General features: G+C 47.3%; 1 protein-coding gene across 4 annotated transcripts in view; it reads right to left on the minus strand.

The window, feature by feature from the left end:
• LOC119396853 (dystrophin) overlaps window positions 1-17,950 on the minus strand; it is a 296,880-nt gene that overhangs the window by 124,820 nt on the left and 154,110 nt on the right. For all 4 annotated transcript variants that reach the window (XM_037664197.2, XM_049417260.1, XM_049417259.1 and 1 more), the window contains one exon: window positions 7,615-7,835. In XM_037664197.2, the coding sequence (XP_037520125.1) occupies window positions 7,615-7,835 (221 nt within the window). The remainder of the gene's footprint in view (window positions 1-7,614; window positions 7,836-17,950) is intronic.

Here is a 17,950-nt window from a genome sequence, read left to right on the forward strand (position 1 = left end):
ACTCTTTGTGTACTTCTTTCTCTGTCTTTCTTTCTATCTCTGACTCTTTGTGTACTTCTTTCTCTGTCTTTCTTTCTATCTCTTTGACTCTTTGTGTACTTCTTTCTCTGTCTTTCTTTCTATCTCTGACTCTTTGTGTACTTCTTTCTCTGTCTTTCTTTCTATCTCTGACTCTTTGTGTACTTCTTTCTCTGTCTTTCTTTCTATCTCTTTGACTCTTTGTGTACTTCTTTCTCTGTCTTTCTTTCTATCTCTTTGACTCTTTGTGTACTTCTTTCTCTGTCTTTCTTTCTATCTCTGACTCTTTGTGTACTTCTTTCTCTGTCTTTCTTTCTATCTCTTTGACTCTTTGTGTACTTCTTTCTCTGTCTTTCTTTCTATCTCTGACTCTTTGTGTACTTCTTTCTCTGTCTTTCTTTCTATCTCTGGACTCTTTGTGTACTTCTTTCTCTGTCTTTCTTTCTATCTCTGACTCTTTGTGTACTTCTTTCTCTGTCTTTCTTTCTATCTCTTTGACTCTTTGTGTACTTCTTTCTCTGTCTTTCTTTCTATCTCTGACTCTTTGTGTACTTCTTTCTCTGTCTTTCTTTCTATCTCTTGACTCTTTGTGTACTTCTTTCTCTGTCTTTCTTTCTATCTCTGACTCTTTGTGTACTTCCTTTCTCTGTCTTTCTTTCTATCTCTGACTCTTTGTGTACTTCTTTCTCTGTCTTTCTTTCTATCTCTTTGACTCTTTGTGTACTTCTTTCTCTGTCTTTCTTTCTATCTCTGACTCTTTGTGTACTTCTTTCTCTGTCTTTCTTTCTATCTCTGACTCTTTGGTGGACTTCTTTCCTTCTCTTCTTTATTTCCTCTTTGTGTACTTCTTCTCTGTCTTTCTTTCTATCTCTGACTCTTTGTGTACTTTTCCTCTGTCTTTCTTTCTATCTCTCTACTCTTTGTGTACTTCTTTCTCTGTCTTTCTTCTATCTCTGACTCTTTGTGTACTTCTTTCTCTGTCTTTCTTTCTATCTCTTTGACTCTTTGTGTACTTCTTTCTCTGTCCTTTCTTTCTATCTCTGACTCTTTGTGTACTTCTTTCTCTGTCTTTCTTTCTATCTCTTTGACTCTTTGTGTACTCCTTTCTCTGTCTTTCTTTCTATCTCTGACTCTTTGTGTACTTCTTTCTCTGTCTTTCTTTCTATCTCTTTGACTCTTTGTGTACTTCTTTCTCTGTCTTTCTTTCTATCTCTGACTCTTTGTGTACTTCTTTCTCTGTCTTTCTTTCTATCTCTTGACTCTTTGTGTATTTCTTTCTCTGTCTTTCTTTCTATCTCTGACTCTTTGTGTACTTCTTTCTCTGTCTTTCTTCTATCTCTTTGACTCTTTGTGTACTTCTTTCTCTGTCTTTCTTTCTATCTCTTTGACTCTTTGTGTACTTCTTTCTCTGTCTTTCTTTCTATCTCTGACTCTTTGTGTACTTCTTTCTCTGTCTTTCTTTCTATCTCTTTGACTCTTTGTGTACTTCTTTCTCTGTCTTTCTTTCTATCTCTGACTCTTTGTGTACTTCTTTCTCTGTCTTTCTTTCTATCTCTGACTCTTTGTGTACTTCTTTCTCTGTCTTTCTTTCTATCTCTTTGACTCTTTGTGTAACGTCTTTCTCTGTCTTTCTTTCTATCTCTTTGACTCTTTGTGTACTTCTTTCTCTGTCTTTCTTTCTATCTCTGAACTCTTTGTGTACTTCTTTCTCTGTCTTTCTTCTATCTCTTGGACTCTTTGTGTACTTCTTTCTCTGTCTTTCTTTCTATTCTGACTCTTTGGTACTCTTTCTCTGCTTTCTTCTATCTCTTGAGCCTCTTTGTGTACTTCTTTCTCTGTCTTCTTTCTATCTCTGACTCTTGTGTACTTCTTTCTCTGTCTTTCTTTCTATCTCTTTGACTCTGTGTACTTCTTTCTCTGTCTTCTTTCTATCTCTGACTCTTTGTGTACTTCTTTCCTGTCTTTCTTTCTATCTCTGACTCTTTGTGTACTTCTTTCTCTGTCTTTCTTTCTATCTCTTTGACTCTTTGTGTACTTCTTTCTCTGTCTTTCTTTCTATCTCTGACTCTTTGTGTACTTCTTTCTCTGTCTTTTCTTTCTATCTCTTTGACTCTTTGTGTACTTCTTTCTCTGTCTTTCTTTCTATCTCTTTGACTCTTTGTGTACTTCTTTCTCTGTCTTTCTTTCTATCTCTGACTCTTTGTGTACTTCTTTCTCTGTCTTTCTTTCTATCTCTTTCTTTTTTTCTCTCTCTCTGTACTCGTTGTCTCGCCCATCCGAGTTATTGCATCCCACGCCGGACAAATCGGCGCTGCGGGAGAGCGCGCACCGGGCGCACATGTTCGGGCAGCGAGGCAGAAGATGAAGAGGACGAAGAGAGCGCGCGCGCCGGCCGAGTTATATCGTTGCACGCGCGAGAAAGGCAGATACCATTCATGATGATGATAGTTTTTACGAACGCGTAATGGCATAACGAAAAGCATAACAGTTCCGCTGTAAAACATTGCGCTATGCTTCGGATACGTACGGAGCAGCGCAAGAAGAAAGCACTGACCTGGTAATAAATGTATCGAAGTCGATGCGCTAAATATAGTCGCTGTTGTTACGCTCTATATGGGTCGTTTTCGCCTTAGAACAATTCTAGCGCACAAGTTCTTTTATGTACATGGGGCCTGGTTTTCATACAGCGCCAAATCCTGCACTTACAGAGAACGGCAATGTCACTTCACTGCAAGCTAACGTACCGTGCGGGGAAGCTGCTTACCTCCGTTTGTGTATAAAAAGTTAGTCTCGTCGCATAGCCAATATAGCGTGATGTAATCGGGGGTCTGCCCAGAGGACCGGAGCCAGCCAGAGTCCCGGGGAGATGTCGAGGAGAGGAGTCCGGAGCTGTTAACAGTAACGTTTATTTACAGGTAGCGTGTTGCTACATGATGGGGTTAGCATCATGGAAGCTCTCGGAGCTCGTGAGAGCTTGAGAGAACTTGTGAGAGCTCGTCGGGAGCGCATCGGCGCTCGCATTTTATGTCCTGGTCTTCCCAGGGTTCCCTGTAGGAAAAAACAATGGAGGTCGGGACAGTCCAATGAAAATTTCCATCTTCACCTCCGCCCCCAAAAGGGGAAGGTGAAACGTCGCCTCCTTCCCAACCCACGAAAGGAGAGAGGCACATCCAGTTCGTCCCATGGCGAGGGAAAAACACTGCCCACCGCGCACTACACGGCACAGCACGAAGACGTTGAGTCTTACGTGGAAGTCAATTTCGCAGTCTGTTGCAATGATGGTTATGCGCGAGGCAGACCACGAACTGTGGAAACAGCGGCAACAAGGCGCCACGGAGAACGTGGGAAATGCATCCGAAGACGGTTCCCGGACGCTGGGTCCTTTGTCCGGGGCACCTTGACGACAAAGCCAGCCGCCTCGACGGCCAACAACTCTTCCCAATCTGTCAGTCGGTCAGGCGTGCCCAAAGGGTTTTACGAGGGGCGCAGACAACCTGAGAATAATAGACGAACGACCTTCGTGTTGTCGCCGCTCTTGGGGCATCTCTGCAACCGCTGACCCGGAAGAAATCAGGGTAGTCTTAGCCGCAACGTCTCAGGCGTCAAAGCGGCGCCAAGCCAGGCAGGCCGATCATAACAGCCCGTCCACCGTCACAGGAGGTCTCGAAGGGGTTGCAGCACCAAAGCACTCCGCAGAGACCGTAGATCTGCTCCCTTGTAGACGTTGACGCAGGCTGCACCAATCTCTGGACCTGAGCCATGGCCAGCAAACGCCAGAAACGAACCACGCAAGACCCGAGGCACAACAAACATAGGGCACTCAACTGACCTCGAGAAATGCCAGGTTACAGTTTTGGTAAAACTCCCTAGAAATTTATAATTGGTGCTCTCACTCGTGAAAATCAAGAATCAGATAACGAAGCCATAACAAACTCAGACCTACTACGTGCGAAGCAAATCAACAGCCTAACGTTTTGTATCATTTCCCAGAGAGATTCACAGCGTTCAAGGCACGCAGGTGCTACGGGCGAAACAAAACGAAAGGAGGTAGTTAATGAATTACGCCTCTCACAGTATAAGTAAAACTCAAAATCAAACTTGCGCGTATGAAAATAAAACAAACAGAGAAACAAAAAACCTACACTACACTGATGCGCATACTAACAAGTGTGCTGCAATTTACACAAGGTTTACACAGAGGCTTTTACCCTCAGCCTACTTCTCTGTTAAAAATCAATTTGCGCAAAACCCTCTACTCGGGTGTTAGGTTTCGCTAAATGTAAGCAAACACTCAGTTCAATAAGTATCTTAATGTCTGCAGTTATCATGAGGAAGAAAATAAAAGTTACAAAAATCGACATATTCCTTGCTCATCTGCAGACACGCAAACGTTAGACAGCTAAACAAAATAATAATAAAACTGGATACAAGACACATTCTTAGTATCCTTCGTGACACTGCGTAAATTCATGCGGCACCCTTTCAGACGTGCTCTGGGGGGACGCGCATACCACAGTTGCCGATGGGCCAGATCGCGACGGAGGGACAAAAAGCCAACCTGTCCGAAGCACACAGTGGCGGTGACCTTTGTTCCGCGGGCTCCGAACTCAGACAAAGAGGCACCTGGACGCTTAAGCTTCCTCATTGTGGGCCTCCCAGAGCAGCGGTCACCCTCTCGCAAACTTGGGGGAGGACCTTTGTCGTTGCAGTCGCGTACGCACCACCTCGCTTTGCTCCACCGTTTAGCCTTCACCAAAGATGAAGAAACCAGGCGACCACTTCGGCGTCTCTTTTTCCTGGCCCTCGCGACACGGTTTATGCCTAATCTCGATTTGTGCGAGACCCGCAATTTTTGGCTTTTAGAGAACCTTTTCGGGGTTTCCAGCCTCCGCTCGAGGCAACTTGGACCTTTCCCCTTTCCCCGAAGTTTTCGCTGGCGCCTTTTTCTTTCAGGGCGGCACGGAACGCTCCCCGACTCGGCAATAATACTCGGAAGTACATTGCTCAAAACTCCAGGCGGCTCAACTGGCTTATCCTCGGCGTTATATCTAGCTGTCTGCTCTTCAGAAACAACGCTACAATCGACACTTGCTAAACCAGCCGGCTCGCCATCAGATGTCTCTCCTTGATGAGAGTCATCACCTCGCGCTAATCTAAGCGCTTCTTCCTCTCGTGGTAAGCTAAGCGCCTCATCATCTGAACTTTTACAGTCTGCGCTTTCTGCTTCCGGAACCTCATGAGCAGACTCACAGGCTATCGGATCCGTCATAGCTGCCGCCGATTCGTCACCAAAACAAAGGCCTTTCGACAGCATATCCACATCATTCTGAGAGGGATAATGCTCGGGCAGGTTTTGGGACACCAAAGTTTTCGTGGCGAGCAGTCTGAACGGTCCCCCACTCTCAACGCGGGCTAATGGCAAACACACACTTACATTTTCAACTACTTGCCATGCACACGGGCGTTCCCCTGTGGTCACCTCATTTGTCAAAGAGTACGGATGTACACTATCAAACGTTGCGGCAGAGTACCGCGGTACGTTTTCCTCAACTAATTCCTGAATGGGGGGTTTCAATGGTTCCAGATCATTGTCGCTGCTGTCCCGAAAACAGAGAGCATTCCTAGGCTTGCGGCAGCCGATTGCGATGTGACCTAGCTCTTTGCAACGGTGGCATACAACCGGCTTCCTAGCCTTAAACGCCTTTTCTTTCTTTCGATCTTCTGAGTGGCTCACTGTAGACGTGGACTTAGCAGGACTGCCGTTCTTTTTCTTATCTGAGGGTGCTATCTCGTTATTCGGGTTACTTGATGCCTGATAAAGTGCTAAAGCCAATCGCCTTTTCTCATTTATCCTGTCTTCTTCAGCCCATCTTTTGATTCTCTCGGCCTCTTTTTGCCTTTTTTCTACTTCTTCCCAGCACTCCTCAATTTCGTCATCCTCCGCACCGCATTCCTGAATAGCCCTAATCAGCTGTGACTCTCTCTCTTCTCTCCCAACCTTAATTCCCAGCTCTTCACACAGTAGTAAGAGGTCTGGTCTCTCTAGCTTCTTTACCAACTCCATGGTCTTCACGAGTGAGGACTTTCTACCCGCCGTGACGTTAGGTAGCGAACAAGCGAAGCCTAGACGCACGGTAAAACACTGCCAGTTTTAGAACATGAAAGCTAAAATGGTGAATAGCTGTGACGTATGGTAGCGGTACAACGAAGCCTATACGCACAGAAGATTACACACAGATTTAGAAAACTTCAAAAGCTAAAACCTGGCAAAACTCAAAGAAAGTCAAGCACTCACCATATCGTTGAGGCCCGAGTCAAGCATGGGTCATCCCGTTGCTGCTAACCAGTTGGTGTGTTCCAGTTGTCAGCAGCATCACACCGCTGCCATCCAGTTGATGTAGTCGGGGGTCTGCCCAGAGGACCGGAGCCAGCCAGAGTCCCGGGGAGATGTCGAGGAGAGGAGTCCGGAGCTGTTAACAGTAACGTTTATTTACAGGTAGCGTGTTGCTACATGATGGGGTTAGCATCATGGAAGCTCTCGGAGCTCGTGAGAGCTTGAGAGAACTTGTGAGAGCTCGTCGGGAGCGCATCGGCGCTCGCATTTTATGTCCTGGTCTTCCCAGGGTTCCCTGTAGGAAAAAACAATGGAGGTCGGGACAGTCCAATGAAAATTTCCATCTTCACCTCCGCCCCCAAAAGGGGAAGGTGAAACGTCGCCTCCTTCCCAACCCACGAAAGGAGAGAGGCACATCCAGTTCGTCCCATGGCGAGGGAAAAACACTGCCCACCGCGCACTACACGGCACAGCACGAAGACGTTGAGTCTTACGTGGAAGTCAATTTCGCAGTCTGTTGCAATGATGGTTATGCGCGAGGCAGACCACGAACTGTGGAAACAGCGGCAACAAGGCGCCACGGAGAACGTGGGAAATGCATCCGAAGACGGTTCCCGGACGCTGGGTCCTTTGTCCGGGGCACCTTGACGACAAAGCCAGCCGCCTCGACGGCCAACAACTCTTCCCAATCTGTCAGTCGGTCAGGCGTGCCCAAAGGGTTTTACGAGGGGCGCAGACAACCTGAGAATAATAGACGAACGACCTTCGTGTTGTCGCCGCTCTTGGGGCATCTCTGCAACCGCTGACCCGGAAGAAATCAGGGTAGTCTTAGCCGCAACGTCTCAGGCGTCAAAGCGGCGCCAAGCCAGGCAGGCCGATCATAACAAGCGTTGAAAAGGGAAGCGACTGCGTTTAATGCCTTTTTTCTAATGCACATAAATTAACAAAGAATTATAATTTTACGTTACCACACACCAAAGTTACGTTTGGTTGCCCTGAAGAGGACCCTGAACGCATGAAATATACGTGACGTGGATAGGAGGTAAGGAAAAATATCCATTTGGTGCCACGGACACAAAACAAGCTCATGGCACACAACTCAACGACACAAAGGCAACGAATTCACGTTACAAATAGCGATTCACTTCAGCGATGAGACGTCACTGGCGAAAAATATGACGGCGCTGATAACCATTTCGCGTTTACTACTGGGTCTAACTGCAGGCGCAGGTGGCCTCTTAGCGATATTGTAGGACACTCACCCTCTGCTCGCGTATCTGTGCCTCGAGGGCTTCGAGCGAATGCGGCGGTCCGGCTGCGGCCTGTCGGTCGAGGCGCGCCTCCATGCGGCTGAGCCACGCCTCGAGCTCGCGGCGTCGGTCGTCCAGGCTGCGGCCGGCGTCCGAGGCGATGCCCTCGAGCTGGCGGCGACGCTGCAGCGCAACCGATTCATTCCGGTCCCACTCCTCGCGAAGGTTGGCCACTGCGAGAAAGAGGAATGAGATATGGGTTGTGACACAAGGCTTTATTGAGCCGAATGCCTTATGTGCCTCATTAAACGCAAAAATTTACCATCCGCGTCAACGCGAGTGATGCAAAAGACCATCACGTGATAACGCCACACACGACGTCATCATGACGTCACATAGAGGCAAAACTTGTAACGTCATAACATCGCATCATCGCGTGGACAAAGGTGGGCCGATCGCGGAGGCAGTGCAAAACCAGGCGAGGTGTAGAAAGTTTGCAATGCCTCCGATCTTGGAGGGAGTGCGAAACCACGGTAAGGGCAGACAGCTTTCGGAGGGGGCGAGGCAGGATCAGTACAATCGACTGAGCAGAAAAAGAACACGGCTTTCGCCTTCGAGTTGTCTTAGGCAAATGCATGTGAGTTTTTAAGCCGAAAATATAGAATGAGTAAGAAAGAACAAGAGTCAAAGTGGGGTAGAACAAGCTCGACCTCTACCCACGTGATGAGATGAACAAGAAGTAGTGAAACTCATAACGGCACGGACCAAACGAAGGAAACAGAAGAAATCGCTCCGCACTAAGAAAATTAGGATTACAATGCCCTACAGTGCATATAAATTCATAATAAGCAAACAATACAAATCACAATCATTGTGCGCGGCAACAATTTCAAAAAAAAACAAAAACAAAAGGACAGCGTCTAACTGATCACCGCCGGACAGGAATGGAGACAACAATTAGTTGCTGGTGAAGTAACCGTGTATTTCGCAATATGCCCACACCAACCCCGCTCGCTGTTGTAGAATAGCCGACGTGTTTCAGGTCCATTAGTACGTTCATTTACGAAGGCGTTCGATGTAGACGGAGAAGGAAGGGAGGAAGGAAGGAAGAGGAGAGGGTAAAAAAGGTAGGGATGTTAACCAGTTTAGAAAAACTGATATGCTACATAATATTTTAAGCAGCGCAAAAGACGGGACAACGGACAAGAAGTTGACACACGAAGCGTTTGAGCGTTCGTGTGTCAACTTCTTGTCCGTCGTCCCGTCTTTTGCGCTGCTTAAAATATTATGGAACCTTACCAACTAGCCCAGCTGTCGACCTTGCTATGATATGCTACCTCACACTGGGGAAAGGGATAGGGGAGTTTGAAAGTTAAAGAGGTAGACAGAAAGAGAGAGAGAGAAAGAGGGAGAGCGGGAGCAAACACGCACAAAGCCACACACCTCACAGTCACAATATCGCAATTGGTTTTTAATCGCCGCTGCCAGTCTATCGTCTTCACGAATTTGAGCAATGCACTCGTCGTCTTCATCCGCGACGACTTCTCAGGACGACGGAGAACGCTTCCAGTAAAGGCAGGGGTTCCCACTTAACGAAGGAGCCATGCTGCACCCACCGAAAAGAGGAAAGTGGGCACTTGATATCGCGTTTTAAATGCGGGCGTCTCTGCTCATTACAATCTACGAGATATGCGTCCAACAAAAGCTTTTAGTTGAGCAGAGAGAGCAAATGAAATCGTATGCGCCGACAGTAACGCGATATGCAAGCCTACAACATCGTAGACTGTACGATGTACGTTTAAGCAGATTCTCATTAAGTTGACAGGCACTTCCAGAAAGTGCACGAGATGTCACAGGAGAAAGGTCTGGATCGCCATCACCTTCACACTACCTGTTCTGAAAAAAGTACGGTGCCGTATGCAACCGCCGCCGTTACCTGCGGCCTCGTCTAAGCAACACTCCCGAGAAGAGGCACGGCATTAAGTATACAATCAATGAGGCGTCGTCCCTGTTTCCGTCGTCGCCACCACCGCATCCCCGGCGTGTTTACCCGCCTTAGCGCCCATCTTGTATCCAATATGGAAAGCAACCCGCAGGATGATAAGGTCGAAACGAGACGCGCACTCTAGCGACGACGCGAGTTTGAGCCGGACATCATCGAGAGTGCAAACCCAGGCCGGCTACAAGGATTGAGGATTCATTAAGACTGCCGCTTGCAAACAGCGCCGTGCGACTCCACGACGACGAAATGGAGTGGGAGGAAACGGGCCGGAGCCAAAGCCACTCGAGCGTTGCGTAAGCGGGAGCGGATTACCGCGCCGTGCGCCTGCGCGCTTAAGACCATCGCAAACACACGCACTCACGAAGACAAACGGCGGTGTGCGGCCGGCTTGGCTAATACACTCCATTCCGCGTCACTAGTTCCGTGCAGCATCATCTCGTCTCGCAAAGTATAGACAGAACGGAAAACACCACTGCGTGCTTCCATCTATAAGTGCCCGGGCCACACACTTCGGTGCGCCGTACTTCGCGAGATGCAAAGAATGAAAAAGCCTGCAGAACCCGTAATAAACCCCGATTCGTCAATGAAAGATGCTGCGCGGAAAAGAGTTGGGAAGTCCTTGGCTTGGCTCGATGATTAGGCGATGAGTGCGTCTGAAGGCTGCGCTGCACAGCGCGTGTGCTGACCTCACGCGGCTTCGAGACCGGGCGAGCTCATTGCCTCTTCGCCTTGTTAGCGCGATACCGATGCCGGCTAGCGAGCGCGTGCCCATGGAAGCGAGGAAAAAAGTCTCGGGGAGAGTTTTCCACGAGCACAAACTCCGATCTCGCGTCATCGTCGTTTTAAGCCAATCGTTTCCGGGTCAGCGACACCAATTTTGGAGTGAGCGCAGATCGAGCGAAGTTCGAGAATTTCGAGCAATATATCACATTAGAGTGGATTGCGCGGGCGATAAAAAGAATCATGCAAACAAGAACGACGTGAGGAAGCGTGTGCACGTACAGTCCTAAACCACGGCTAATGCATGAGCGGCGCTCTGCGTACACATAACACTAATTGGGTAGGCAGCCAGAGCTCCAGCGTAACGTAGCAGTCTCAACTTACCACGACACAGCGCGCACCAGAGCTCGCATATGGTTAAAACTTCTTACAACGATGAATTCTCGGTGCTAATTGTGCGGAGCTAGTCTTATCGTCAGACAGCGCTCTATGACATGTAAATTGAGTTCGGACAGCTCGCGGCTACAAACTCTTTCGCAAGCCCTGTAGAAGAGATCGTGTAGCCGCTAGTACATGACGTCGCCACAAATGCGTTCGCAGCGACTTCTCATTAGAACATCGCAGGATTGTGCGTATGTGAGACGACGCTACCAAAGATATTTCGCCTCACAGCATTCGGCGTGAACGCCAGTATGCGGTAACCCGCCCAACGACGGCGAACACTTAAGCTCCACGTCAACCTTAACGAAATGATAGGTTTCGGGTGACGCCGTTTTCAAAGCGACAACCAACACGGCAAACCAATACAACGTTATCGTCGCGTCACATGTCGTGAGAAACCGCGTAGACAAAAATGCCATAAAAGAAAGCATCGAAGTCTGACAAAGTAACGAGAAGTTCCGTTACCGCCCACGTGATGTCTACAAGTCTACAAAGAGAGATGGAGAGATTACTGAAAGCTGAAGATGTCAGCCCCGTCATATTAAGGGATCGTTACCCCATATGATGTAGTTCCAAGTGACACGAAAAGACAAAATAATGAAATCAAGAAACGAATCCTGGTCCAAACAAGCAATCATATTAAGCCTACATGACCAAATAACAAATACTGTATGCCAAGTCCAGGACCAGCGCGGCAGAACGAACTATCTACCGCTGCTATACATGCAGCATATATGACGACAGTCGGCCAATTTTTTTTTTCTTTCAGTTTAGCAGTTCTAGATATCAGAAAAAAAAAAACATACTACAAGTTATCCCTCGCGCTATTTGATATCAATCGGTAAAAAATTACGCACGTACAAAAAAAAAACTATAAAGGAAGGACTGAGACATCAAGAAGATTGAGACGAAAAGTTAAAAAGCTACGGGTTAAAACAAGCGCAGCCATTTACATGCGCTTATGCACACTTACGTACGTCGCTTCAGCGACATAGTCCGGCAGAAACAAAATAAGGCATAGCGGCACCCGACAGCATTGCTCGCGCACGCTTGCCGTTGAGCAAAGAGGGCACAAAAGGAGAGCGTGATGCGAGATTAAATCCTTTAATTATGCCCCTAATTACTCGGCAGGGCAGAGACGGTGTTTGCCCAGAAGATCGCGAAAGGAAAAGCGCAGCCTGTAAGGAGCGGCTCGAGAAGTATAAGAGACGAGCGTGCAGATAGATATCAAGGAAGGAGGACGGGTGGAATCTGCTAGTCATGCCCAGCGGCTCACTTCGAGGAAGCCAGAGTGTGCACAAACCCTTATGCTAATTTGCCACGAGGAAGACAGAGCGGCACGTCACCGGTTTCTGTGTTCTCAAGGGGACCTCGACGATCGCATGACCTTAAAAGGCGAATAAAGGAACAGTGAGGATACGGGGCTCTTGTTCCGCAAAGTGGATTCACTTGCTGGCGGTGCGGATACAAAACACCCGTACGCGAAGAGATGCTCGCCTTACCGTAAAGAGAACAAAGTAATCTTTACTGGTGAATTCCATTCCTGCAACAGCAGACACTTATATAAACATTCAAGAAAAGCGGCAATTCATTTAAGGGTGATGCGGCACTCTTGGGAAAACGTATAACTTTGTTCATTAACGGTAACATTTCAGCCCTTTTACTGCAAAGTTAAGGTCAAAGATTCAGCTTCTTAATTTCGCGCCAAAGCAGCGCGACCTTAAAACGCTGCACGCGCCATCATACGCACAACGAAGAAAATGCTCGTCATGATCGTCATTTCTGCTATATTTTGCCATGTCTTCCTCACTACTTGCAAGTGAAGGTTACCTTCGTGAAACAAATATCATTGGAGATCAACGTCCGAAATGATTAACCTCTCTCTCGCTTTCTCTCATAACACAATGAACCTCAGCTGATTTGCAGATACCGCTGAAGACGTCCGCCAACATTCAAAGAAACAATATCCAACGTTAGTGCGCCCGCTTGTCTGGAGTTGATAAAAGCGCGTCTTCTTATCGTAAAACGAATCTCGGGCCACCAATCCTAACGGAAAAGGCGCTTTCACATCTGCGCACAACTGTGATGGAAAATATTGTCTGGCTTGATTATTATCATTACTATACTCTCTTTTATTATTTCGAACGATATGCCTTGACGTGGATTTGTAAAACCAAAGTATGTACCTCACGTTCCCCAAAAATCATGACGCAGCTAGCGACTACAGCTCGACTTTCTTTGGCGAACCAGCGCCATTCTAAAAAAAAAAGAAAAAAGAAGGAGATCGAGAAGGTGTGGACTGCATACTTTCATACCCTGAAAATGAGATACGACAAGTCCCAAGGAAAAAAAAAATAAGAGACGTCCAAGGCAGGCCGCAGAGGTGCGCAGAAAAACTGTATCTCCACACGCACACACCCGCGCGTACATTTCGCACGGCGTATAGACACGCGCGGAAACTCTAGGAGCGGAAATAAAAAAGTAACGCGGAGTTCTCACATCCAAGAGGGCGCGCCGGACTCACGCATCACACCACGCGCACGAATGGCTGCCTTTTCCGATGAGAGGTGTGTGCGCACAGAGCGGGCCCAAGCGGAACGAGAGCGGAATGGGAGTAGGGACTCGAGGCCGCCGAGAAACAAGCCTCAACACCTTCCCGCCTCGCCCTCTCCAAAAAAGTGGCAGCTCAGCCGAGACAAACGGCACCTCGTTATTTCGAATACGCGGCGCCTCACGGACAGCCGTCGAGGAGGCCGAGAAGGGTTGCCGAGCACTCGCGAACGCTGTCGAGATGTCGGGAAGGAACTAACTCCGTGCAGTGCAGCGAAAGGATACGAGATGCTTTAGCCAATAAGAAAGTAGAACCACAAGAAAGTTCCTTTCCGTTGTGCACTGCATACCTTTTGCATTGCTCACCATGTGCATTGCACACCTTGGGCAATGTACACCTTGTGCATTGCACCCCTTGATCAATTAAAGCGAGATGCCGACAGGACAGGTGCGTTAGAAAGACTAACTAATGGGTTAGATAGCACTTTCATTCTGGACAGGGTGTTATTAACGCGAAATGCTGGAATAGACACAAAAACAAGTCCTCTTGTGCATCTCGTGTTCGCGTCTGTCTAAGAATTTCGCTCAAATACATACAACGGAGGCTTCGCGCATAACGAATCTGCATAGTACAATGGGTGAGTCATATTCCATTTTTTTGGGAACAAGAAGCCGGTTTTCGTTAGGCGAGAACTGACGCGTACGTTTCGAAATTTCAGAAACTTTAGGAGAAACTTTTCTCAAGTAAAATGATTACGGTTGGTAAATATGTTTTATTATGATGCCTCAGCTGTTTCGTCCTGAAGCAGTCACGCTGTTTGCATAGGAACGCCGCTCAAAACTGATGACTGCCGCATGTATTTGCCATGGCTGCACTCTGACGTGGCAGCGAAAGCAGAAACATAGCGATGTCACCACGTCGTGGTATCAGAACGCATTCACCAGTTGGGTAGTAAAGCCAATATTCCTTCCATGAGGCAAGTATAAAATAAGTACAAATTTAGAGCGGTTGAGACTAAAGCGAGAACAATGTATAAAGCGGCGCCTAACCGCAAAGTCTAACTCAATTAATTTGCATCGACTTGAACCATCGCGCGATCCCTTCTTGCCACTGTTGTTGAAACAGGGAGGCTTCAGGGTGCCTCGACAGCCTACCCTAAATAAACGTTTTTTACCATTTCTTTTCCCGCACGCAGCACGCTTCGACAGGCACTAAAATATAGGCTTCCGCAACGCGCGCTAACTATCCTAATTTGAGATAACAACATCCACAAACAACTCGAGCTTTGGAGCGGTCTAATTGACACGTATAATGGAGAAATGGCAGCCGTGTTTACCAATTAGCGACTCGCAGGAAATCAGCAAGCTTAGCAAGCAAACAAATCAGACCACATTAGCGAGAAGCCGGAGCGCAGGGAAAATGGCGAAAAAAAAAAAGAACACAAAAAAGACAGGAGTACGCCAATATGGGAAGCAATCAGAGGAGAAGAGCAGTTAAGCATGAAACCTCGGTCTACCTTCATCGCCGGTGCTTCGCTCGACGGTGCCTGCGGTCTCTCACAGCCCACTTAATCTCGTTAGTCGTGAAGTTGAGGAGGGCACATAAAAAATATATTTAAAAAGAAAAAAAAAGTAAGCCTCTACAACGCAAACTGCAACAGCGAAATACCAGTAAATTAGAACCACCTGGTCCTCTATAAGATAAAATAGTGAAGACCCTCATGTTAAACGGAAAGCAGGAACAAAATAGCAGCGCACGCATCGAAACGCAAACGGTAACATCACGAAATTGAAAAAGAAAGAATGAAAGAAACAAAGAAGGGTCTCTGTGATCTGCTTAACGACAATCTTAAAAGGAGACGTACACGGCAAAAAAAGAAGGACAAGAAGGACCACTGATGTAAGAACTAAAAGGAGAAAACTCTGCGCGACTGTGCTGGTCAATTCTCCCACTATCATTAATGGTCTGACGTGTTACGTCGGCTTTCCACGTAAGAAATTTAACTTTCTTACAATAAGGAGGCCGTCAGTGTAAGACAACCGTTTGTACTGAATATCATCGAGCGATATGAGCTTCCCTCGCAATTTGCAGATGCTCGTTTTGCTAATATGAAATTACAACAGGCCATTTTCGCACACAGTCCCATAAGGAGTTGCGCGACTGCTTCTAAAGAATAAAAGCAAATTACTGTAAACCGTGGAGATGCTTGGTTTAGTGGAAGGCGCCGGATACTTTTTTTTTTTTTTGAGGCGAGTGAAATAAAAATAACACGAAATTCCGTGAAGAATCTTGATGGCAATGAGTTCAACTAGAGCGCAAGGTTTCTGGGTCGAAGGTCCGCAGTTAAAATTCCTGAACGTATCAAAAAACGGCAGGAAGGAGAAGATAAAGGCTTGCGATGAAAAAATCCGTAAACAGGGGGTGGGTGCTCGAGCCGACGTTTCGACAAGCGGACTTGTCTTCTTCAAGGCTGGAACTGATTTCCGTTTCAGCCTTGAAATCAGTTCCAGCCTTGAAGAAGACAAGTACACTTGTCGAAACGTCGGCTCGAGCACCCACCCCCTGTTTACGGATTTTTTCATCTGAAGGTATCAAGCGTTTTATGTTTGTAGTGGCGCCTGAAGCTAGCGAGAAGGGAAAGAACGCCAAAAACCAGCGGCAGCTTACTAAATCAAGCACAACAAAATGAAACGGCGACGCAGAGAAGCACACTAACCAGAACATTAAACGAGACAGATGATCAGGGGAAGCTATGGCGACTTCCAGTGATGATAAATTGCTGAAAACGACACGTCGCCGAAGCGAATGTTTCGACATGGAGACTTATCCTCGTCAAGGTAGACGAAAACACCGCCTCATGACGACAGGTTGGCTCCGACGGTATTTCTTATTGAACGACGTGTGAACACTAACCATAACAGAAACTGATCGCCCTGGCGCGTTTGTTATTACTACCGATCTCACCTGTATCGATTATGCGTGGGTCGATGAGGAAATTTTTAATGTGTAGAATAATTGCGCTACCATTTCTCTTAGCTTCGTTTCGCAATTACTGCGTTTCGCAATTTGCAGTCAGCGCTAAATGTTTAGAGATCACGCGTCACAAGAAAAAGCTGAATATTCCTGCTGTTTCGGCAGGCAGCTCTGAATTTAGATTGCCGGCCTGTCCTAAACTTCTAAACCCCGCTAACAACCTGTACTGTACAGGTCGAGCGAATACAGTAAAAAATTGCTGGGACATAAAAATTTTTCTCATATCTAGCTGTCTCTAAACTTCTGACGCCGAACGTACACAACACGGGCTGACAAGACAGCGGTATGTTAGTAACGTTATACCGAAGTTTTAACTTCCTAAGCTAACCGTGGACACAGACCGAACGAGAAGACTGTAAACGGCGACGTAGAAAAGAGAAGCGTTAAAGAACGATCGCGCAAAGCGTGAAACATGAAGGGCAAAACAAACACCGCGGGTAGAAGAATCCGTTCAGGAAACGCCCACAACACGCTCACCGAAAAGCACCGCGGAGAGGGAGAAGAGGGCGCGGGATAGGGCCGAGTGAATTATTGCCGCACTAAATTCGGCGAGCGCTAGGTAAAGCCGCCGTTCGCCGCAACCGTTGAAGAGGAGGCAAAAATGGCGCCTCTTTAACGGGAGGAAGAGAACGGCGCTCACTGAGGAGGAGAGCTGAAACGAGAAGACGGGGATCCAAAGAAGAGATAGCAGTACAACGAAGGGAAAAATCAAATGGCCGCTTGGGGAGGAAAAGGAGAAATAAGTATGAAGAGGAAACGATGGGAAGAAGGCCGAGGAAGAAATGTGCAGCTGTCTTTGATCCCGGACCGCGAGAGCAAGAAAACCGAGCCAAGGAGCAGATCGCTTCGTGGGCACGCAAGGACAAAACCATGGCTGCAATTTCACTCGGGTACAGCCACTCTTTCTGCTGGCCCTGGGAATGACGAATTATGCCAGCGATACGAACCATGTACGAGGGCCAGAAAAGAAGAAACTCTACTAATGGAGGCCATAACGGTTGGGACGAGTTATAATTGCGTGGTTCCGGAACTAGAAAACTGGAGGAAGAAACACCGCGAGAAGAAACGTGGGATCACGCAGTTTGTCCACAACTTTCCTCTCGGAGCGGCGATCTCAGGGTAAACACATACACTGCCGAAAAGGAATTATAATTTCCCTGCCTTTTCTTTCTAATTTCGCACTTATGTTCTAAACGCTAACGTAATATAACTGTCACGTCATTGCCTGTTTGAGTACGTAACCTGTCAAAGCGTAGCTGTAAATGGTATGTATTCTACACTTGTTTATACTTTGTGTTGCGCTATACGCTTGTCCGTCGCCATCATACTGCAGGCGTAGCCAGCTCATCAAGAGGGAGAAAGCAAGAGGAGAAAAGCAGGGAGGTTAATCAGACGAGCGCCCGGTTTGCTACCCTACACTAGGCATAAGAGAATGGGGACTATAAGGAGAAAAAGAGAGAGAAGGCGAACACTGCGAGCACAAAACAGCACAAACGGTCACTGAGGTCCATGTTTCTTTCACATACGCGACTTCACCGCTCTGGCATTCGATTTGGAAATTGCGGCCTTTCTGACCACTACGAAACGAGCGCCATGGGCGA

Source organism: Rhipicephalus sanguineus, chromosome 6, assembly GCF_013339695.2.
Source record: "Rhipicephalus sanguineus isolate Rsan-2018 chromosome 6, BIME_Rsan_1.4, whole genome shotgun sequence".
In the NCBI taxonomy this organism is placed as follows: domain Eukaryota; kingdom Metazoa; phylum Arthropoda; class Arachnida; order Ixodida; family Ixodidae; genus Rhipicephalus; species Rhipicephalus sanguineus.